The sequence below is a fragment of the Mizuhopecten yessoensis genome, unplaced genomic scaffold, assembly GCF_002113885.1.
Source record: "Mizuhopecten yessoensis strain PY_sf001 unplaced genomic scaffold, ASM211388v2 scaffold11175, whole genome shotgun sequence".
In the NCBI taxonomy this organism is placed as follows: Eukaryota; Metazoa; Mollusca; class Bivalvia; order Pectinida; family Pectinidae; genus Mizuhopecten; species Mizuhopecten yessoensis.
Window position 1 is genome coordinate 844810 of NW_018408917.1, and position 25058 is coordinate 869867.

The 25058-nt window shown below is 35.8% G+C and overlaps 1 protein-coding gene across 1 annotated transcript; it reads right to left on the reverse strand.

Annotated features, from left to right (window-relative positions):
- Positions 1-2939: 2939 nt before the first annotated feature.
- Positions 2940-24827, reverse strand: LOC110440237 (phosphoenolpyruvate carboxykinase [GTP]-like). Its single transcript, XM_021483184.1, has 13 exons — positions 24632-24827; positions 22220-22406; positions 20611-20732; positions 17187-17371; positions 14708-14911; positions 12670-12857; positions 11951-12077; positions 9578-9792; positions 9057-9237; positions 7925-8020; positions 5738-5841; positions 5274-5439; positions 2940-4820 (listed from the first exon to the last, which is right to left on the reverse strand). The coding sequence occupies exons 2-13, from the start codon at positions 22349-22351 to the stop codon at positions 4633-4635; spliced, it is 1908 nt and encodes a 635-aa protein (XP_021338859.1). The 5' UTR covers positions 22352-22406; positions 24632-24827; the 3' UTR covers positions 2940-4632.
- Positions 24828-25058: the final 231 nt, after the last annotated feature.

A 25058-nucleotide genomic window follows, 5' to 3' on the forward strand; every position in this document is an offset into this window, starting at 1 on the left:
ACGTGGGTCAAGGTCATTCATTTTAACAAACTTGGTAGCCCTTCATCCCAGCGTGCCACAGGGCCAATAACAGTACCCTGGACCTTTTGGTTATTGAGAAGAAGTGGTTTGAAGATTTTTCGACATTTGACCCATGTGACCTTGAAAGTGGGTCAAGGTCATTCATTTGAACAAACTTGGTAACCCTTCATCCAAGCATGCTACAGGCCCAATATCAGTACCCTGGGCCTTTTGGTTATTGAGAAGAAGTCGTTTGAAGATTTTAACATATTTGACCCCTGTACTTTTGAAAGTCGGTCAATGTCATTTATTTGAACAAACTTTGTAGTCCTTCATCCCAGCATGCTACAGGCCCAATATCAGTACCCTGGGCCTTTTGGTTATTGAGAAGAACTTTGTTGGAAGATTTTAAGACATTTGACCCCTGTGAACTTGAAAGTTGGTCAAGGTCATTCATTTTAACAAACTTGGTAGCCTTCATCCCAGCATGCGACAGGCCTAATATCAGTACCCTGAGCCTTTTGGTTATTGAGAAGAAGTCATTTGAAGATTTTAAGACATCTGACCCCTGTGACCTTGAAAGTAAGTCAAGGTCATTCATTTGAACAAACTTGGTAGCCATTCCTCCCAGCATACTACAAGCCCAATATCAGTACCCTTGCCCTTTTGGTTATTGAGAAGAAGTTGTTTGAAGATTTTAACATATTTGACCCCTGTGACCTTGAAAGTGGGTCAAGGTCATTTATTTAAACAAACTTGGTAGCCCTTGCTTCCAGCATGCTATTGGCAAAATACCATCATCCTAGGCCTTTTGGTTACTTAGAAGAAGTTGTTTAAAGTAAAAATGCCGGACAGACGGACGACGGACGGACGGACGACGGACGCCGCACTATGACATAAGCTCACTTGCCCTTCGGGCAGGTGAGCTAAAACCAAAAGCTCTGAGCTATCATACTACGGTATGACCTATTGTGGCAACTTAAAGCATCCCCCTAATACGTTCGGGTGTAGTTCCTTATTAAAGGGGGATAATGGACGCAAATTCTAGACTATAGAGACTATATCCAAACTGGCGATGCATGGTGGCCGTGCATTTAGTCTCGAACGGATCTTTGGAAGAAAGATATCCTCCCTGCGTCTATCCTACGGTGTGGGATTTGGTAGGCGTGGTCAAGAGTGTGTCGGATTCTTCTAAATGGTGTGTGGAGAGGAATATTTAAGAGACAGCGATTAATTCAACCAAGGCAAGTCTGGAGTTCCTTTCAATGTCTTTTAAAGATACCTAGTCAAGACATTGGATCCTGACAATGACGCTAGACCCGTTCGCTTGTACTCAATGCAACCGTTGCTGTCCTCCGCCAAACGCTTTCCAGTGTCTACTGATGATGAGAGCACATACAGAGATGGAATAGCAGTAGACTAGTGTCTTATACGACTGCTGCTTGATGGACAATGAGGAAACCTCAGACGTCTGTCGGAAGGCCGAGAATACCATTCGCCATGTTCGAGATACCATCAATTAGTTTGCTCCAGTTCAGTTTGCAGGTTTTGGTAACCTTGGGTACTTCGTGTATATTGTCTTGCAATTAGAATATATTTACTATGTTTCTCCTCTTGTTTGTAACAGTAAAAACTGAGCGTTTCGCTTGGTGAATATGCGTGCACCAATCCTCTCTCCAATGTGCGAGTGTGTCTAGGTCATCCTGGTGATGTTTTGTGTCTGCCTGTTATGATATAGCGAGGGACATGTAGGCGATCGAGTGGTCTGTGATGAATTGAACAGTAGTCAGACAATTAAGGAGATTGTTCATAAAGTTGACGAAGAGGAACAATCCGAGTACCGACCTCTTGAAAACTCTGCAGTTGCCGTTAATCTGTAAGAAGTACTCCCTCACCAGCTTACTTGCTGTATAGCTCCTTAGCTCGAATCAACTACCTATCAAATATCGATGAACAGCCTTAAATAAGCCATGTTAAATGTCCAGAATGTCTGAAGGCTGTTTGGTATTTTTTCGAGATATTTGGAAACTGGAAAAGCTGTGTTTCACATAATTCGTATCTCCATGGGCCATGTAAGAGTCATTTTCATCTCCATGAACTATGGCTTGATATTTGTGAGTACAGGTTGAATTATCTTGCAGAAGTTTGCAGTGAAACCGGACGGCAGTTTTCGACAAGACACTTTGGTTTTTGGTTTAGAAGATACACGTACGTGAACCCTAAGCTGCGCCAAACGTGACCAGAAACCTCCGGTATTCTATCTAGAAAATAAAGTCACTACACATGCAGCCCTTCAGCTATCTTCAAAACTGATGTCGGGCGCAGATGTTTTTTGCAATTTAGATCTTTCAGAAGATATGAAAATGCCAAAAGTAGATTCAATGGCAGATAAGGCAGTCTACGTGCATATTTAATAATGTCCAAAGCTTGAAGCTGGATTTTGCCAATGTTCATGCAAGTATTATCGGGGGAGCGTTCATGGAATTATATATGAATGCAGTGCAATTTTTATCGTGAAAAATTCAGATGAGAGGCGCGAGGAAGTTTATTATGTCTTGTCTGGTAAGCGTCTCGTTTAGCATTTTGTAGATACGTTTGGCGCGAGTTATGTTTTTTAGTGAATTTAATGTCAGAAGTCATACTCGGAAAACTTGTTTCACACACTAATCGTGTTTAATAACCTTTGCTCACATTACAAAAGAAAGACTGACTGAGTGATGACTATCTCTAGTCGAATGACTGGAAAGTGCAATTGTGTGACAGGTTTTAATAGAGGGAGTTATCTTTTACCCTGTCGGTAAGCGGTGGGCTTAGAACGGAAGGTCGCGGGTTCCATTTTCACTGGAAGCAGTAGTTCACAATAGACCCTCCCTGTCAACACATGTGTATTTCTAAATCATTTTTGTTTTGTTTCCTCCGAATAATTACAAACCAAAATATATTCTCTAAACATATTTAATAAGTTACAACTTACATCTACAGATACATTCAACATAGTTCACATACCATATTTGGCTATAAATTACTCATAAAAATACACAATCTGTCGACATAATTGAACAATTTTATTTCACAATGAATTGCAAATATCCACTCCTTGCTTTTGGAGGGTTACTACAGAATTGGCATGAATATTTTATGTTGACCTTTTACATTATTATTTAATAACATTATTTTTATTAAATAGGGACCAATGTAAGTATCTTTTCAACATTTCAAAAATTGTCGTAGTGATTTCTACAATAGGCAAAGTCTGCACAAGCAGATATAAGGGAATGTTTTACGAAATTATTGCAGTTTACGAAGTTTCTGAGAGATAATCAACTTCAAAGAAATTTGAGTTATAGTCAGCAGATAATATCATATAGTCTTTGTCGTGTATAGTGAAAAGGTCGCATCCGACCTTAGACCAAGATCTTTCCGGCATAAAAAAGCTATCAGCTTAAAGAGCTGAGGCTTTCATTTCCAATACTGTCTGCAGTCTGGCAACAGTGTTGCAAAATATGAAGAATATGCGTGATTTTTAGCATTGGAGTGGAGCCCACATTTAAATTTATCAAGTGAAAACCTTTTAAGTACTTTATTTAAGATTTGACATATCTGAATTTCGATTATATTTAATAATGCATAAGACATAGTTCTCAGTATTATCAAAAAAATAGTCTTTGTTCTTGTAGGAAATGTTCTGAAAAAAGTATGAAGTTATCTCCCTTGAAGGGGTTTTAAATCCCCATTTACTTTTATGCATTTAATTTACATATTATGTTATTTTCTTATAATAACCATTAAGAGAAATGAACAGAATTAACTTTGGTAATTAATATTTAGTCTATATAATGCCAAGCAAATGTATATAATTACAAAATTGGAAAATTAGAAGTATTTGAACCATTTGGACATTAAATTATCCGTGATATATGGTTATCTAAATGACAATGTAGATAGGTATTGCATAAGATTCCTACAACAGTGTAAAAACATTGTTAAATGAAGAAAAATGAACATTAAATATTAAAAAAAATAGTGATAACTTGCTTATAATTACCTAAGATTATGATTACAATAACAAACTTCTAAGAAGATACCAGCAAATGTCTTTGACCTTGGATATAAGAACGTCATACACGTATATCTATAAGTTAAATATAAACATATTTTCAAATGTACAATTACACATCAATAGTTTTGACTCAATTGGCATTCGTCATACTATATTTCAAATAGAATTTCGTGATTAATAATAAAGTAGATAATAAATGCTTTTATATTTTATATTTTAGGTTGTATAGGACACCTAATTGTACATGGATAATATTCAATAATTAATAATTATAAAGATAAAAACGAACCTAACAGCTTGAGCCTTGTTCTTTCTCAACAAATGAATTCATAACACATTCCATGTAAAAAGAAATATCATATTAATTTTTCTCCCCTAGAACAAGGTCATCTCCCTTGTATTTTATCTTTGTCTGCCAATCATTTATCTATCCTTATCCGATGTGCATCTACTCATAAGGTTTTCCTCAACAAAAGAGATCTTACTCATTCGGTTTAATAATTGTCTTTCTCCGTCATCGTTTATCTCCTCTTCATATTGGTTACCCTTTTGCATTAGCTTGTGACTTTTAACTACAGATCTTTCTCTATTCTTGTCTGTTGTGCGTTTAACTGATTCCAGATTTCTTGCGGGACATCTTGACCAACCTGGTCCTCGAGGAATCGCCTGCTCTCTCTAGCATCGTCTGACCAGTAGTGTTTCGGGAGACTGAACAGTTCGTTCCAGTTAAAGTCCTCAATCCCATCAACGTTTAAATGCCCTATAAAAAAAGGTATGTTACTTTTGTGTTCATGTGTAGAAGCAGTCATTCCCTATTGTCCATTTCAAAATTTGAAAATAATGTTCCATTGATTAAAACACGTATTCATGAAAATTAAGTTATATATATAGAGAGACAGCATTTAATATATAGCGTACATTGTATATTGGAATAGCCTTGAAACGTTTTACAACCTTAATGAAATTTGTTTATTTTTCTTTTTGGCAAATTTCGGATATTAAATGAATTGCAAGTTACTGTAATTCTTCTGCCATTTTTCTTCCTTATGCAAGTTACAGAATTGATTCTATCACCACGAGGATTTAAACTCATTTGCACATGCACCTCTTTTAAACAATGCATATAAAAGACGAGTGAACATTTTACTGCATTTAACAAACTTTTTTTCCTCATGTTTTTTATACTAAAGTTTAACAAATAGCTGGCAATGACCTTGCTTTGGGAGGAAACCGATTGGGGATCTGACAGCAATGCTTTCGTCGCCAGCACAGCGTCGCACAATCCAATCAAGGACACGAATATTGTCGCCAAATCCAGGCCATAGGAACTGACCTCGTTCACCCACACGGAACCAGTTTACATGGAAGATTTTCGGCATCTAATAAAAAAAGTTACTTCATGAAAATTAACACCAAAGTAAAATACAACTTCGCAGAAATTAACAAAAGATTGTTAATAAAAAATAAAAAATATATATTTTTATTTTTTGAAGCTTTTTCCTAAATAATGTATCATAAACAAATCTCTTTTATTGATTGGATTGTCAAAACCATATAAACTGTTAGCGATGAAAGATCGTGAAAATAGTATTAGGATTAAAGTTAATATTTTCAAATTTTTGTTTAAAAAAGGTAAGGACAGTGGGTTAAGAGATTATTAATTATAGTCATGCTTACTTTATGCGGTGCTTTGTTGAGATCCAGCCAGTGCTGGAGGTAGTGTCCGAAGTTATAACCCATGAATGGACGCATGGCCATTGGGTCGTGCATGATGTTCTTTCCTGTAAGTAAATATAGTAAAATAGGTCAAAGACTAATTTATAAAACGAGTTATTTTCATCGATGAATGGTTTTAAAATTTCAAATATACATGTCTTACAGAATTTCAGCAACATTTTATGATAATAATGGTACATGGTATAGTACAAAGTTCAAGGTTTACCATCAAGGTTCTTATACTGTCATTTTTAAACAGTTAAACTGACTGGTAGCAATTCCTCATGATGTTTTGAACCCTATTAAAACTGTTTTATTCGTTTGCCCTCATCTGAAAATTCACTGCCTTCATTTGATATTTCATTATGTGTTGTCGGGAAAAATAGAAAACTATCTATGTTCTTGAAACAGTAATCGTTATAGGCCTGTTTAATATACACTGAACAACTTTTAGGCCTGTTTTATATACACTGAACCACTTATAGACCTGTTTTATATACACTGAACCACTTATAGGCCTGTTTTATATACACTGAACCACTTTTAGGCCTGTTTTATATACACTGAACCACGTATAGGCCTGTTTTATTTACACTGAACCACTTATAGGCCTGTTTTATATACACTGAACCACTATTAGGCCTGTTTTATATACACTGCACCACTTTTAGGCCTGTTTCATATACACTGAACCACTTTTAGGCCTGTTTTATATACACTGCACCACTTATAGGCCTGTTTTATATACACTGAACCACTTAAAGGCCTGTTTTATATACACTGCACCACTTTTAGGCCTGTTTTATATACACTGCACCACTTATAGGCCTGTTTTGTATACACTGAACCACTTATAGGCCAGTTTATATATACTGAACCACTTATAGGCGTGTTTTATATACACTGAACCACTTCTAGGCCTGTTTTGTATACACTGAACCACTTATAGGCATGTATTATATACACTGAACCACTTATAGGACTGTTTTATATACACTGCACCACTTATAGGCCTGTTTATATATACTGAACCTCTTATAGGCCTGTTTTATATACACTTCACCACTTATAGGCCTGTTTTATATGCACTGAACCACTTTTAGGCCTGTTTTAAATACACTGAACCACTTATAGGCCTATTTTATATACACTAAACCACTTTTAGGCCTGTTTTATATACCCTGCACCACTTATAGGCCTGTTTATATATACTGAACCACTTTTAGGCCTGTTGTATATACACTGAACCACTTATAGGACTGTTTTATATACACTGCACCACTTACAGGCCTGTTTTATATACACTGAACCTCTTTTAGGCCTGTTTTATATACACTGACCCATTTATAGGCCTGTTGCATATACACTGACCCACTTATAGGCCTGTTTTATATGCACTGAACCACTTTTAGGCCTGTTGTATATACACTGAACCACTTATAGGACTGTTTTATATACACTGCACCACTTGTAGGCCTGTTTTATATACACTGAACCACTGTTAGGCCTGTTTTATATACACTGAACCTCTTTTAGGCCTGTTTTATATACACTTCACCACTTATAGGCCTGTTTTATATGCACTGAACCACTTTTAGGCCTGTTTCATATACACTGAACCACTTTTAGGCCTGTTGTATATACACTGAACCACTTATAGGCCAGTTTATATATACTGAACCACTTATAGGCCTGGTTTATATACACTGAACCACTTTTAGTCCTGTTTTATATACACTGAACCATTTATAGTCCTGTTGCATATACACTGAACCACTTATAGGCCTGTCTTATATACACTGCACCACTTATATGCCTGTTTTATATACACTGAACCACTTTTAGGCCTGTTTTATATACACTGAACCATTTATAGGCCTGTTGCATATACACTGAACCACTTATAGGCCTGTTTATATATACTGAACCACTTATAGGCCTGTTTTATATACACTGAAGCACTTTCACAGTGACCATTTTACATATTATTGTTACACTGACTTACTCATATATCATTATCACAGTGACCTACTTCCTGTATATAGATTGTCAGTGACCTATGACCTATGATTGTCACAATGACCTACTAATCTGACATTGTTTCAGTGACCTAATAATTATATAGCATTGTTTCAGTGACCTACTTACCTGTATGTTCGGCTGCAGCAGTGGTTTCTGACTTGACACAAGACCCGACCATGACTCCATGCTCCCAGCTAAAAGTCTCAAATACCAGAGGAACACCTACAGAATGGAATTGTTTTTGTCTAAATATGATCTGCATAGCCTCTATCTGGCTTTATTAGATATTGAATCACTCATATTTCTTTACAATTTACATTGACAACGATATTTAATGATATCTCCCATTCAATTATATCCCCTTCAGATGCCACATTGAATAAATTTCCCTATGGCTGCCTCTCAATTACAAGTATATCTTTGAGTGCCTCTCATTGAAAGCTGTTTTGCTTGGATAACTCTTATTTACAAGTAGCCGGGGTCTCTCAATTTGAATCAGATATCACGTTTGGGATCCTCATATTAGGATATGCAAACGATTGATGTCCCAATGGGAGGCTCTTATTCATTGATGTCCCAATAGGAAGCTCTTTTTCATAAATGTCCCTATGAATATAACTGACCCTAATGGGTGCCTCTTTTTATAAATAATAATAATAATATACAACATTTATATAGCGCCCTATATAATTTGTAAAATTACTCTAAAGCGCTTTACAACATATGGATAACAGTAATGGTTATAATTGTGAAAACAAACAACAAAGGCTTACAATCACGTTCATACATTTAACAAGCAATGTGCACATAATTGAACAAATAGAAGGGTGGTATTTACATGACGTCTTTGCAAGGGTTCTAAAATGCAGTCGTGAACAGATGAGTTTTGATATCCCTCTTGAACTTGACCAGGGTATTTGAATTCTAATAGCAGATGGTAAGCTATTCCACAACGTAGCCGAAACCCTCCCAAAGCATCTGTTTCTGTAGGTCACAGTACGAGATTTTGGGACACACAACAAAGATTCTGAATCCGACCGCAGTGATCGTGACAGCTGTTACAGGGTAACAAGCTCCTGTAGGTATTGAGGAGCTGTTCCATTCAGCGCCTTGTTTGTGTACACCAGAATTTTGTACTGTGACCTGTATCGTACAGGTAACCAGTGCAACGAATAAAGAACAGGTGTGATGTGCTCTCATCTATTTATCACTCATCTAACTTTTAGCCTCAATTTTATTAATATATACCAGGCTATACCTGTTGGTCTCCGTCCGCCGAAGATGATAGCGCTGATAGGTACCCCTTCAGGGGCCTCCCACTTAGGATGGATTATGGGACACTGACTTGCAGGACATGTAAAGCGGGAGTTAGGGTGTGCTGCTTTGCCTGGGTCCCCGATGTGCCACTTCTCGTTGAGCCAAGTTGTGATGCCTATATTCTGAAAATCGAATTCAATCAAAGATTTTATTTTAAACAACATAGAACATTCTGTTTTAGGGATTTTTTTACAGTCAAAATATACAAGTTTAAATTTCTCACTTCAACATTTTATTCTTGTAACAATTGATTGTTTTCTTATACATTTGGGTATATAACACAATGGGTATATGACTTTATAACTATAAATGCAAGATTTTTTTTATATCATTTACTATTTTAATATTTTATTACTCGCTAGTTGATAACAAAAATTGTTTACCAACTCCTAGCAGGTTTACCCAATGAGTGAGGAAACCTGTAGTGGTTGTGGGAGAAACGTGATGAATTCAGAGGAGTACCTTATCCTCAACTTCATCCTCCATCCCCTCCCAGTAAAACCCTCCATCGCGGGTCATCCCCACGTTGGTGAAGATTGAATTCTTCTCAAAGGACTTCATGGCATTGGAGTTTGTCTTGGCATTTGTGCCAGGAGCCACGCCAAAGAACCCGTTCTCAGGGTTGATAGCTCGCAGGACACCTTCACTGTCAAACTTCAGCCACGCTATATCATCACCTGATCAATACAAAGATTAAGATTCCGTTTAGATTTTTTAGGGTATAATACAATGCTGTATTCGTGTTTTACCAAAGTACATGCTCAAAGTACATGCTAAACACTGTAATAAAACCATCACATAATGTTCTGATTTTGAAATATTTTGAGATCTTTAAATTCTGTGATATTGTGGCATACTAGTAAGCTAGAAATGCTTGTTAAACATACATACGCCTCCGATTCAACTTCCTAATTTTTGTTTTCAATTACAGTAAAATCTTGATATAATGCCACTCGTTTCATTTGCCAACTCTTTAACTGCCAACATATTCCAAACCTTTTATAGCGCATACATAACATTTCTACGGACAAATGGTGGTATTTTAGTGAGGCTTTACTGTATATTATTTTATTGTTTCCAAAACATTATTGATTATTATCAATTTTATATGAAAAATACTAATTCACATTTCAATTAAAAAATGATATCAAGCATTATCAATAACATGGTATTATTTAACACTGCGAATAGAGAAAGTGTTCATAAAGGTCGTAGACAGGTATGCTACAATAAACACTTAACCCACAATTATACAACAGTTACCTCCCTTTAAACCTCTTAAATGCCATTACATTTCATAACATTACTTTTATCAAAGCATATTTAATTTCTGTGTACAGTATGTCTAATTGATTAATCATGTCCAAACTAGAACTGTAAGCCAAAGGCTAACTAATACCCCCGCTGCTATATAAACCAGAACTGTAAGTTAAAGGCTTACAAAGGCAAAGAAATATAGTTTCCCACAAGTAACAAGTATTTCACACAAAGTGGCATACCTCCATCAAAAAGGGTTGAAATCCCAAATTAAAAGGAGGGTGCACAACTGCATAAGATACCGATCATTCATGCAAAGTTAAATGAAATCTACCTGTTAGCTAAGTAGGTGTTCCGCTGACTAGTATTTCGCACAAAGTGGCATAGCTCCATTAAAAAGGGTTGAAATCCCAAATTAAAATGAGGGTGCACAACTGCATAAGATACCGATCATTCATGCAATTTTTTTTATGAAATCCACTTGTTAGTTAAGGAGGTGTTGTGCGGACAAGTATTTTGCACAAAGGGGCATAACTCCACCAAAAAGGTTGAAATCCAAAATTAAAATGCCGATGCACAAATAAATGAAATACTTATCATTCATGCAAAGTTTCACTGAAATCCACCTGTGAGTTAAGGAGGAGTTTTCCGGACAAGTATTTCACAAAAAGGGGCATAACTCCATCAAAAAGGGTCGAAATCCCAAATTAAAATGCCAGTGCACATCTACATAAGATACTGATCATTCATGCAAAGCTCCAATGAAATCCGCCTGTTAATTAAGAGGAGTTTTCCGGACAAGTTACTGCGGACGACAGACAGACATCCAGACAGGGTGATTCCAGTATACCCCACCTAACTTCGTTGCGGGGTTATAATTGTCATTCGTACAAGTTACTTGATTCTTTATTTTTGAATTCTTTTAGAAAACTGAGGTTCGCATTTTGTAGTCAGATACTATATACTCTTATGTACATTATATTCTTATGTACATCTGTATTGTTGCATTTTTGATGACGTGAAAACATGAAATAGAGAGATTTGTCACCACTGGAAGGGAGCATAGGTATGTGGATCATTCGTTTGTTCCTCTGTAAAAAACACCTCTGACGTTGAGTTTGAGATTAGGAGATTGTTGTTGCAAACATTCTTTTAATGCAGAATCAGCATACTGAATTTGATTATACATAAATAAATTGATTTCATAAATTAAGACTAAGTTACCATTGATCCAATGCAATCGATCCAGAACAGATGAAACACACTTATTTGTGTTCACAGACACATTTTCAACTATTCAGGAAATTTATAACATTACACGTAGTTGTAGGCAGTCTGGTTCTTCAGTGCAAGTCTTCCTGAGAAATAGGGAGACATCACATGTCTATAATTGTGTCTTTCTGTATCAGTTCCTCAGACCTCTGTCTGTGCCAGTGCACTAAGCCATATTAAAAGCAGTTGTGGGCAAAGTCTGATTCTTCAGAGCGAGTCTACCTAAGAAATAGGGAGACATCAGATGTCTATATTTGTGTTTTCTGTATCCTGATGCCTTGTCTTTGTGAGTGAACTTCAACTTACCAACACATCTCACTTTGTAGCCTGGTATAGAGGGTGTCAGCATGGCCAGGTTGGTTTTACCACAGGCGCTGGGAAAGGCCGCAGCCACAAACACCTCCTTGCCTGATTTATCGGTCAGGCCCATAATCTGCCAAATACACAGTCAGACACAGTGTTTAAGTACGAATTGTTCACCGGCTTTATTTGTATGCTGTAGTTATGTCCTGAAAAATATACATTTAATATAAATCGTGTTAATTGATTGCTCTCCTGGTAAAGTGTCAGTTTGAAATTTCAGCTATTAACATTAAACTAAATCAAAATCCCTCCAATGTAATAGGAACAATATCATCAGAAATTAACCCATAAAATTAAATCAATATATCATAATATATATTAATCAATACTTTTATAAATATCAAATAATTAACTGTTAATTTTTCAAGGTTAAAAAATCTCACATTATCTTTAATTTATTTTTATTTTTTATATGAATGCCTATGTAAATAATATTCGTTAAGAGAAGAAAAAACATAAACTCTTTCATTTTTAATATTTAATTGAAAAACATTTTATAACTTGTTGCCCTAATACTTGAAAGCCAGAAAATTGACATGTATGCTTTTCATTGAATCAATTTCAATTTGTTATGAATATGATATTTGTGAAATGAAATTGACCAAAATTGCCAAAAACATTTTCTCTCATCAAAATATAATAGTATTTGGGAGAAGGCTTACCAGCATATGTTCAGCTAGCCAGCCCTCGTCCCGAGCCATTGTACTTGCAATACGCAATGCAAAACACTTCTTGCCCAGAAGCGAATTTCCTCCATATCCACTTCCATAGGAACAGATAAGCTTGTCCTTTGGATAATGTGCTATCATGATTCTTTCGGGATTACAAGGCCAGTGGTTGGTAACTTTTCCTGTAATATGAACAAAAATTAATGAAAACCAAATATATTTCTTCATGGAAAAAAGCTTTTTATGCCATAACGAAAAGGTCATGCAACTATACTATTGCGAATGTTTGTATATTAGTCTTCGAACGTTCAAATTTTGTATTAAACTAGAACACTGACAGGTCAGTAAGGGCCCCGTCTTGTGGCAATATATCCCCCATAGTCATCAAGAAGCAATCTGCCCATATAGCTGAGCTTGACGTTTGACATTTGGACTTCAAAATAAATCGCAAGGAAGCAAAATATACATTTTACATGTGCTATGATGGGAGTCTTGTTTCCTTCCACCTCCATATTTGCTGGGCTAAAAGAAATGTAAATACCGGTGCAATACTATTTTTTTGCTTTGATTTGTTTTATTTCACCTTATATACCTCCTACATCAAGAGCCAGGGTCAAAGTCAGAGATCCACTTTGTCTTTGACCTTTGGACCCAAATGACCTTGACCATTAACCTAGTGACCCTGAACTTTGATCAGTTGACTCATTCTTTAATTCCGACCAACTTTGCTTCTTGATATCATAAAACAAATTTCATCAGTGAAAAATACAAATCTTGACCTTGACCCTTTGGACCCCGTAACCTGGACCTAAGGTCAGTTGACTCTGTGTTAAGTTCTGAACAACATTGCTTCATAATGTCATAACAAAATGTTCATCAGGGAAATGGTACAAAATTTAACCTTGACCTTTGACCCAATGTCCTTGACCTTTGGTCAGTTGACTCCTTGTTTAATTCTGATTAACTTTGCTTCATCATGTCATAACAAAATGTTTATCAGTGAAAAGATGCAAATTTGACATTGACCTTCGAATCTGATGACCTTGACCTTTGACCTCAACTTTTTACCTTAGTGTGTCTCTTTGTTTGATTCCGAACAACTTCGCATCATAATGTCATTGCCAAATGTTCACCAGTGAAAAGCTACAAAATTTGACCTTGACCCCTGACCCGATGACCTTGACCTTTGGTCAGTTGACTTCTTGTTTAATTCTAATCAACTTCGCTTCATAAATCATTCAAAATGTTCATCAGTGAAAAGATGCAAATTTGACCTTGACCTTTGACTCTAATGACCTTGACCTTTGACCTTGACTTTTGCCTCAATGTGTCTCTTTGTTTAATTCCGAACAACTTTGCTTCATAATGTCATAGTGAAATGTTCACCAGTGAAAAGCTACAAAATTTGACCTTGACCCCTGACCCGATGACCTTGACCTTTGGCCAGTTGACTCTTTGTTTAATTCTGATCAACTTTGCTCGATGATGTCATAACAAAATGTTCATCAGTGAAAAGATGTAAAATTTGACCTTGACCGTTGAACCTAATGACCTTGACCTTTGACCTTGATTTTTTACCTCAATGTGTATTTTTGTGAACTGAACCTCTTGACCAAGTTTCATAAACATCGGTCAATAAATATCAAAGTTATAAACCAAGAACAGAATTTGTGGACGGACAGACAGACAGACAGACAGACAGACAGACAGACATAGTGATTACTATAGGGCAACCGTATCTCTGATACTGGACCCTAATTACAAAAATTGTATGGCTTCAATGTGACCTTCATATGTTTTATTGCTTATTTCAAAATTGATTGATCTAAGTGCCACCTAAAATAAACTAAATCAAATATTCTATCAAATAAGTATTCTTTTGAACACTGCTGCAAAACTATCTTGGCCGTAAAATGCCAAAAAAATATTGTGACAGTCTAAAGCATAAATTTATAACTCCAGACTTAACTTTTGGATTTGTCTGTGGTAGCTATTAAGAGATTCAATGCAAGGGACATTACCCTGTACTTACTTTGGACAGGTCTTGGACAGCCCATGGAGTGGACACACCTGACAAAGTCATCGTTGCCGATGTGTTCCCAGATCTTGTGATGTACCCTGGTCATAATCCTCATACACAGCAATACGTAGTTAGAGTCGGTGAGCTGGACGCCGATCTTACTGATGGGGCCCCCAATAGGGCCCATGCTGAATGGAATCACGTACATGGTTCTTCCTGTAAAGCAATCGGATATGTACTCTTAATGACACTATTCCATTAAATACCAATACCTTTCTTTCTGGATGTGGAAGACTCGATATCAATATGAATACAGAATATAAGTATTCTGGAGAAGGTTCAGAGGTTCGTTCATTAAAGATACTAGACGCTTTTACTAGTTTACACTTTATTTATATATCAATCATCACATGACTTCGCTGTTTGGAATGATACCACCACAGACTTGTATGTTAGTATGGGCTGCCCACCTGCACCATGCATATTGCTGATGTTTGTGTAATCTAGTTTCTGCATCAACAATCGCTAAAAAATAATAATGTAATAAGCTATTTATAAATATTACATACATGTGTTTTGTCATTACTACAATAAGATGTGTATAACTGTGTATTACTGTAAGGAGAGGGTGCTCATAGGCTTTGCCTGTTGCCCAATTCCTTTGTATCTAAGATCTGAACAATAAATATTCTGAAATGAAAATCAGATATGTAAAAGTCAGTCATAATCTCACTAAATTGAGAACTTCATGTTTGGAGATGTAAAGCGTGTTAGGGATTAGGGAGGGGACGGGAGGATTAAATTCATTAGAGTTTTACTGAGATCAAAGTTCTGTTCATTTTTAGGAGGTAAGAGTTTAAGATTGATCTTTTAAACACTAAAAACAAATCATTTAGATAACATTTGTCTCTCTATATGATTGCGGTTATAACCGCCCAATCAAATATCCTCATTGATTTGGATGGTTTCTCCGTGATATTTGTTAAATACAAGAGGCCCAATGGGCATGCATCGCTCACTTGGTATTAATCTCACACTTGTAATCTTAAAAGTGGATTAAAATACAGCTACAGGCAGAATATCAGTATTTCATTCATAAGAACCTATTAAAAGATTTAAACATATGACGCATGTGACCTTGAATGTCGAACAAGGACATTAGGTTGAAAGTGAGTCAAGGTCATTCATTTGAACAAACTTGGTAGTCCTTCATCCCAGCATGCTACAGGCCCAATTTAAGTACCCTGGACCTTTTGGTTATTGAGAAGAAGTCATTTAAAGATTTTACAACACTTGACCCCTGTGACCTTGAAAGTGGGTCAAGGTCATTTATTTGAACAAAGTTGGAAGCCCTTCATCCCAATACCAGTACCCTGGGCCTTTTGGTTATTCAGAAGAAATTGTTTGATGATTTTAAACATATTTGACCTCTGTGACCTTCAATATGAGTCAAGGTCATTCAATTGAACAAACTTGGTAGCCCTTCATGGCAACATGCTACTGGCCAAATATCACAACCCTATGCCTCTTAGTTATTCAGAAGAAGTTGTTTAAAGGTTTTAAACATATTTGACCGCTGTGACCTTGAATATGAGTCCAGGTCATTCAATTGAACAAACTTGGTCACCCTTTATTCTAGCATGCTATTACTTAAATATCGCCATCCTAGGACTTTCAGTTATAGAGAAGAAATTGTTTAAAGGTTTTAAACATATTTCATCATCGTGACTTTGAATATTGGTCAAGGTCATTCATTTGAACAAACTTGGTAGCCCTTCATCCCAGCATGTTACTTGCTAAATATTATAACTCTAAGCCTTTTGGTTATTCAGAAGGGGTTGTTTAAAGGCTTTAAACATATTTGACCCCTGTGACCTTGCATTTAGGTAAAGGTCATTCATTTGAACAAACTTGGCAGCCCATTTTCCCAGCATGCTACTGGCCAAATATCATTATCCTATGCTTCTTGGTTATTCAGGAGAAGTTGTTTTAAAGTTTAAACATATTTAACCACTGTGATCTTGAATACAACTCAAGGTCATTCATTTGAACAAACTTGGTAGCCCTTCATCCCATCATGCTACTGGCCAAATATCATCACCCTGGGCATTTCGGTTATTCAGAAGAAGTTGTTTAAAGTTTTTAACATATTTGACTCCTGTGACCTTGAAAATAGGTGAAGGTCATTCATTTGAACAAACTTGGTAGCCCTTTATCCTAGTTTGCTTCTGGCCAAATATCATCATCCTATGCCTTTTAGTTATTGAGAAGAAGTTGTTTAAAGTAAAATATTGACGCCGGACGCACGGACGATGGACGCCGCACCATTGCATAAGCTCACTTGGCCCTTCGGCCCAGGTGAGCTAATAACCCATTATCGTTGATTGACCAAAGTTACTCACTCTCTGTATAATTAAATACAACATATCTGTTCCGATTACAATAAAAACAATTAGTGTGGACATTCATTTCTTTAAACATTAATAAATACCTGCCATGCATCCTGGGATACGTGTACTCATTTCCTTCTCCATACCCTCTGGAGACTGCCATTGTCCCAGTATTCCCTTTACACCTTCACGTACATGTGGTACAGTCTTGTACTTATCCTCAGTCACAATCCACGTTTTAGATTCAACTCTTGCTACGTCAGCGGGATCAGTTCGACATAGCCAGCTGTCAGGTAAAAAGAAACAGGTAAACAATCCCAGGTAAAACCACAGGTAAACTATTTCAGGTAAACTATAACAGGTTAACAATAATAGGTAAAATATTACAGGTAAACTATTACAGATAAACAATTATAGGTAACCTATTTCCGGTAAACTATTACAGGTAAACCTTTACATGAAAACTGTACCTGGTAAACAATTATAGGTAAACAATTATAGGTAAACTAGCATTTATAAAAACAAAGGTAATCAACCACAGGTAAACAATCCCAGGAAAAAAATTACAGGTAAACTAGAGTTTAATAATAAAGGTAAACAACCACAGGTAAATTACTCCAGGTCAAGTAATGGTGTTTATGGATTAAAATGCAACATTTTGGTATCCATGGCAACTACTTACAAGCCATAAAATCCTTGTACCATGATATCCAATCAAGGGTAAAGATTAACTGTAAACTTACAGAGGTCTTTGAAGTAAAACAAGGTTTGAAACACTGGGATTTAAAGTCTCCCCGACAATTTTTTCATTATATATAAATGATCATCTGGCCCCTGATATTAAATAACTAGGTAAATGTGTAAAGGTCGATGACGCCCAGGTATCCATACTTCTGTATGCGGATAATATAGCACTTATCGCACAAGATGAGGTTGATGGAATTTAGGCATAAATCAAGAAAAAACAAATGTTGTGCATTTTCGCAATCCATCTGTACCTCTAACAAATTTTAATTTTACATGTGGTGCTATACCTATAGAAAAAATCCAGAATTACAAATACATTGGTTTATGGTTTCATCAACACTTGAATTTACATTTAACTGTACAAGAATTATGTAAATCTGCAAGTACAGCATTATATGCTTTTTATTCCAAGTATGTACATGCTGGAGAAATGTGTTATGAAGTTTATTGTAAGGTGTATGTACCTCTAGTGGAACCAGTGCTATTTTATGGTACTGGAATCTGGGGTCTGAATAAATATAGAGAAATTGTTATTGTTCAAAATAAAACATGCATGTATTTTCTGGGTGCTGATAGAAATGCAAGTAATGTAGCCCTTAGAGGAGATATGGGTTGGAATTCATGTGAAGTTAACCAATTAACTGAAGTTTTTAGATTATATTTAAGTATAAAGAATTGCGATGATAGCTGCAGACAATTCATAAATGGTCATGTTCTATTTGAAAATCCTGTGACTCTTGGTTTGTTAGTCTGATATCTGAGAAAACTTCAAGAAGTTTTAACCGCAAATACATTTACGCACAAACGTATGAAAGATATTAATATTAGGAATGTCCAGAGTCAAATTGGAAGATGATGATAAGTGGCAGTTGTCTCTGTGGGATGACACAAACAATGTAAATGGTAATAAACTGTGTACATATAGAACTTACAAGTATGAGCCTGTCACTAGCGATTATGTAAAATCTGTTCATCTCAAATGTAAAAGAATGTTTTTATTTTACTTTAGATGTGGTTCTTTGCCCCTTGAAATTGAAAAAGGTAGGCATGCCCGACCTGTGATTCCTGTCAATAATAGGTTATGTAAATTGTGCAACAATGATGTAGAAAACGAGTATCATTGTTTAATGGAATGTATATTTTATGATGATCTTAGATCTGTAATTTTAACGAAAGCAAACAATGTATTTTCAATGATATGAACAAATTTGAACAATTCAGATATTTGATGTGTGAACCAGTTCTCCAAAAAACCCTAGCTACCCAACTTTCTCTTATGTGGAGGAGAGGAACTATGTTTCTCCCATATTAAATTATGTATTATAATTAGATGATTGTGCAGGTACAGGGGGTGGGGGTATATAATTTGTCGGTACGGATAGGCCCAACCACTCTTGTATATCTCTCACCCTGTTGGGGTACATGGCATTATACATATGCATATTATAGTCCTGCTACTAGCAAAAAAACGATTATCAAGCATAGTTGTCTTTACAAAGACTGGTTAATAACATTACATGTCTGAAGATAGTAAATAGTGTGATTGGTCTTATAACATGTCTAATAAGTCATTTTGGCTAGACACATTTTATATTCAAAGGTATATGTATTGTGATTTTATGAATAGTATGTGTTTGACAAGAAAATAAAATATTTTAACTTGAACTTGAAGTAATGATGCGTATCTAAACCACTGTTCTAAGTAAACACTACAGGTAAGTAATCATAGGTAACGAATTGCAAGTAAACTCAAAGAATACATAAGTTATAATTTAGACATTATACATACAACAAGTCATCATTGGCTGTAGATATACCTTTTGAGTAACCTGGATCAATACAGAATATATTTTTGTAACTCCAAAACACATGTTTTTTACCGAATCTTATTTTTCGAGTATACTTCAACAGTGAGTTTGGTGAGAGCTGTACATTCCTCTCTGACAACTCATACTCACCAGTTCTCGTACTTAAATAGTGAGTTTGATGAGAGTTATATACTTCCCTGAGACAATCACATACTCACCAGTTCTCATACTTGGTGTGTTTGGTGAGAGTTGTATACTTCATGTGAGACTCACGTACTCACCAATTCTCATACTTTAATGGTCAGTTTGATGCAATTTGTTACATATATTCCTCAGTGATAATCACATACTTACCAGTTCTTATAATTTAATGGTGAGTTTGATGAGTGATTAAGCACTAAACATATTCCGATGCAAGCATAAATAAAACAAATACAGGCATTGGTTTCTATTTATACATGGGGGCAATGCAGTAGAGAGAACAGCTTGTTTTCGCGGGAAAATGTAAAACTTCTGTTGGTGGTCCAAACAACAGCATGACAACAAAACAAACAAAAGATAGTTACTTTTTCAAATTTAATTTGTATAATTAATACGGGTGATCTATTATTTTTGTGTTTACACACTATAGGCATTTAAAATAAGTCAATCATGTTTAATATTAACTCATATAAGCATAACATAACTACATTGAGGGCTGTTCCACAGCGGACGTAAACCAAGTACGTCATGTGCTACATTTTAGTGTATCAATACGCAGTAATGAGGTAAACTGTGTTATTCAAAAATGAATGACATTTTCGTCAATGGGTCCAAGCATACAGAATGTAAATATTTCCCTATGACAATCACATACTCACCTGTTCTCATACTTGACGAGTTTGGTAAGGGTTATATACTTCCTGTGACAATCTCATACTTGATGAGTTTGGTGAGAATTATATACTTCCTGTGACAAGCACGTACTCACCAGTTCTCATACTTGGTGAGTTGGGTGAGAGTTCCCCGCTCCACCAGTTTTTGTGTGACCTCGTCTGCTTCGGGTTGAGTTCCATCACATATATACAATGCTCTGGGCTTACACACTTGTACCTGCAGCAAAACAAATCTACACTCACGATTCTTTCCTAAATGAAACAAGCCATATAATTAGTTTCATAAAAGTGATATAATGTTCATCTGAAAATGCGATCTTGAAAATGGAATTGACATGCCTCGGTATAATTATGTCTGAATATCAACAAATACATGGAATTCATATTTTTGTCATATTCAGATCAGGTGACAGATGTGTTGAAATACAAGGTTGTTAACATTACATTGATATATCAGTATCAACGTAAATGACTTATAGATATCATCTTTATTTCATAGTTCCATCTTTATATTCATTGTTCCTGATGTAATGAAAAATCTTACATCATTGTTTGAATGTGGGATCAACATGTGGGGTTACTTTTATTAAATAAGGATGACAGTAAACAGTAACTATAACAACAATGAAACAGTTTATCGCAAAAAGACGTCATTGTCTTTGAGAGAAAAAAAGTCATAGATATCCATAAATAAATCATTTTGACAGGGCAACTAAATATGTCACTGTGTCAGGAAAAGAGAAATAGGTCGCTGTGATAAGGGCAATTAAATATGTCACTGTTACAATAATATATAGAAAGGTCACTGTGACAAAAATATATTGAAAAGGGAATTGTTACAAAGATAGATAAAAAGGTCACTGTAACAGAAATAAATAGGTTACTGTCATAAGGCCAATTAAATAGGTCACTGTGTCAGGAAAAGAGAAATAGGTCACTGCTGTGACAAGGGCAATTCAATATGTCACTGTTACAATAATAGATAGAAATGTCACTGTGACAAAAATATATTGGAAAGGGAATTGTTACAAAGATAGATAAAAAGGTCACTGTAACAGACATAAATAGGTCACTGTCATACGGTCAATTAAATACGTCACTGTGACAAAGATAGATCAATAGGTCAATGTTTTAAGTTTTATTCAAACTAAGGCCGTTAGCCCATCAGTATACAATACATATACAAGGATATACACAAGTCATGGACAATGTACAGAGAATGAAGACAATCATATTCCATTATAATACCCTTAATTTGTTTGCCTCATAGATGAATTTTCCTAGTGGACACAATTCTTTAATATTTAATATTTAGGTCAATCTACCAGGGGCAATTTAAAAGGTCAGTATGAAAAAAATAGATAAATAGGTCACTGTGACAGTCATAAATAGGTCACTGTGACAAGAAATAGGTCACTTTAAAAAAGAAAGATAAATAGGTCAATATGACGGAAAAATAAATGCATGTAGAAAAAAGATAGATCACTGTGACAACAGTAGATTAAAAAGGTGATTTATTTAAAAGATCTATACAGAAATCATATATAAAAGAGGTAATCTTAATATAAATTCTTATTATTTGTGCATGGTAGCATAAAATGAAGCTATATGTATGAAATATTTACAGGTGATTTACTTGTATTCGGTGTTGACTCTTTCAGACTACAATGGGTTAACATTATTTTATATTTGATTTTAACTTACGTATTTGCCAATGAACTTCTTGACTTTCTCGCCTAGCAGATTGAAGTCACCTTTGAGGATCGGAAGTGTCCCGAGATGAGGGACAACAATCTCATGGACCTCTAACACCTCTTCCTGATAGGACTCGAACATCTTGTTCGAATATCAGAGAATGGTTTCCAGTTATACCAGGTCTGTCACTAGCTATCTACAACAAAATACACCAATCATATAGACTTTGATTGAGAAAATAGTAACATACAATATTCTGAAGTTACTTTGATTTATTGTTGGACAAGAAGGTTGGTATATTATTGGAAACATAATCAATAAGCATAAGAATGGAGCATAAGAAAGAAACCCCTTCATTCCAGAATGCTTCGGACCATATATTTTAACGACCCTAATGTAGTCTTTTGGTTATTCAGAAGAAGATGCCCATAAAGAACAAGAGATCCCAGAGGGATTTTGGCGCCCACCTTTGTACCATCTTCATTAGTTCTTTGTCAGTTCGATCTTTTCTCTTCTTTCCTCTAATCTGTTTGATCGAGTCATGTTAACAGTAAATGCACCTTGAGGTAACTTTTGATCTAAACTTAATACGGATGTATATGAAAGCCAACCTTCAAAGTTAGTTTGTCATTTCACATATTTACTAGTACATTACTTAATGTGAAAGAAAAAGAATCGATCATTGCAATATGAGAAAGATCTGTTTAGTTCTTCTTTTAATCCATTTTGTTTTTATGATCAGTCTCAAAATATAACATACACAACGAGGGATCAAGGGGAACCTACATTTAAAATTTGCTAATGCCCTGCACAGCTAATGCCCTGCACAGCTAAGGACCAACGGGAACCTACATATAAAATTTGAGAAAGATCCCTCTAGAACTTCTTGAGAAAAAGCGATAACAAACTTTAAATATCAAAATCAAAGATGGCTGCCCGTCGGCCATGTTGTTCATCCGATCAGTCTCAAAAGAAGCACTGCACAGCTGAGGACCAAGGGGAACAAACATATAAAATTGGAGAAAGATCCCTCTAGAGCTTCTTGAGAAAAAGCGATAACAAACTTTAAATATCAAAATCAAAGATGGCTGCCCGTCGGCCATGTTGTTTACCCGATCAGTCTCAAAAGTTGCACTGCACAGCTAAGGACCGAGGGGAACCTACATATAAAATTTGAGAAAGATCCCTCTAATACTTCTCGAGAAATAGCGATAATAAACTTTCAAAATCAAAATCAAAAATGTCTGCCTGTCGGCCATGTTGTTTATCCGATCAGTCTCAAAAGATGCACTGCACAGCTGAGGACCAAGGGGAACCTACATATAAAATTGGAGAAAGATCCCTCTAGTTCTTCCGGAGAAAGAGCGTAACAAACCCACACTATCAAAATTAAAGATGGCTGCCTATCTGCCATGTTGTTTATCCGATCAGTCTAAAAAAAATGCCCTGCACAGCTAAGGACAAAGGGAAACCTACATATCAAATTTGAAAAAGACCCCTCTTTTACTTCTTGAGAAATAGCGATAACAAACTTTCAATATCAAAATCAAAGATGGCTACCTGTCGGCCATGTTGTTTATTCGATCAATTTCAAAAGTTGCCCTGCACAGCTAAGGACCAAGGGGATCCTACATATAAAATTTGAGAAATATCCCTCTGATACTTCCCGATAAATAGCCATAACAAACTTTCAATATCAAAATCAAAGATGGCTACCTGTCGGCCATGTTGTTTATTCTATCAATCTCAAAAGTTGCCCTGCACAGCTAAGGACCAAGGGGATCCTACATATAAAATTTGAGAAAGATCCCTCTGATACTTCCCGATAAATAGCCATAACAAACTTTCAATATCAAAATCAAAGATGGCTGCCTGATTATTTCTTATGTTTTCCGGACGAACTTCCGGTAATTTTTGTCAGTTTACAGACGATGGCCAAACGTCTGAAATAACCTTGTTTTGTGTCCAGCAGGTCAGGTAGTTACGAGATAAATAGCTTAATAAAATGGCTGCGCGGAAATGTATAACGCACCGAAAAATATGACTAGACGATACATACACATATGTTATAATAAATTTATATTGTCATAATTTGTCAAGTTGCTTTATTTTTTGCGATGACCTACATTACTAAATTCTAACGAACCAAGAAAGTTCTCTGACTAAGGCCTATTGATATCGAAAGTATCTGGTGGACAATGTATTCCTTCACTGGCCATATCATTGTAAATTGTAGTATATATATATATGCAGTCTCATATAACACAGAATGTAAATATATATTGATTAACGTCAGACTCCTGTGGTCTTGCATTCCAATAATGCATCAATTCCAAAACGTCAGATCTTGAGCCGAAAAACCGGCTACAAACTTACAGAATCAATACACAAATACATCATGGACATGCATTCAAAACGTACCTTTGGTGAGACACAATACGTCTCTGGATCAATCGCAGTTTACCAGGTCGACTGTTAGCGTTTAAATAAAACCAAATATGTGTACGTCTTCTGTAGAACACCAATTTATATTTACAACTAGATAAGGCCTACGTGATGTTTTCGTCTACTTTTTTGCTGGCAGCGTACGTGTTGTTCACCGTCAGCTAGCTACAATGTAGGTCATGAAGCTATTCATAATGTGATTTGGATCGATACAGCCGACCTTTCCAACCTTATCGCGTACACAGGCTAACCTTGAACTCGGTTGTCCTTTGTTGACGAAAACAGCTAGCCTTACTGTCTTAAACACAATACTATTTGTTGTTGTTATTTTATGCAAATGTCAATAGGTGGGTCTGAAATAGTGTCATTTTAATGAAACGTGGCGGATTTTAATGCTGGGTAA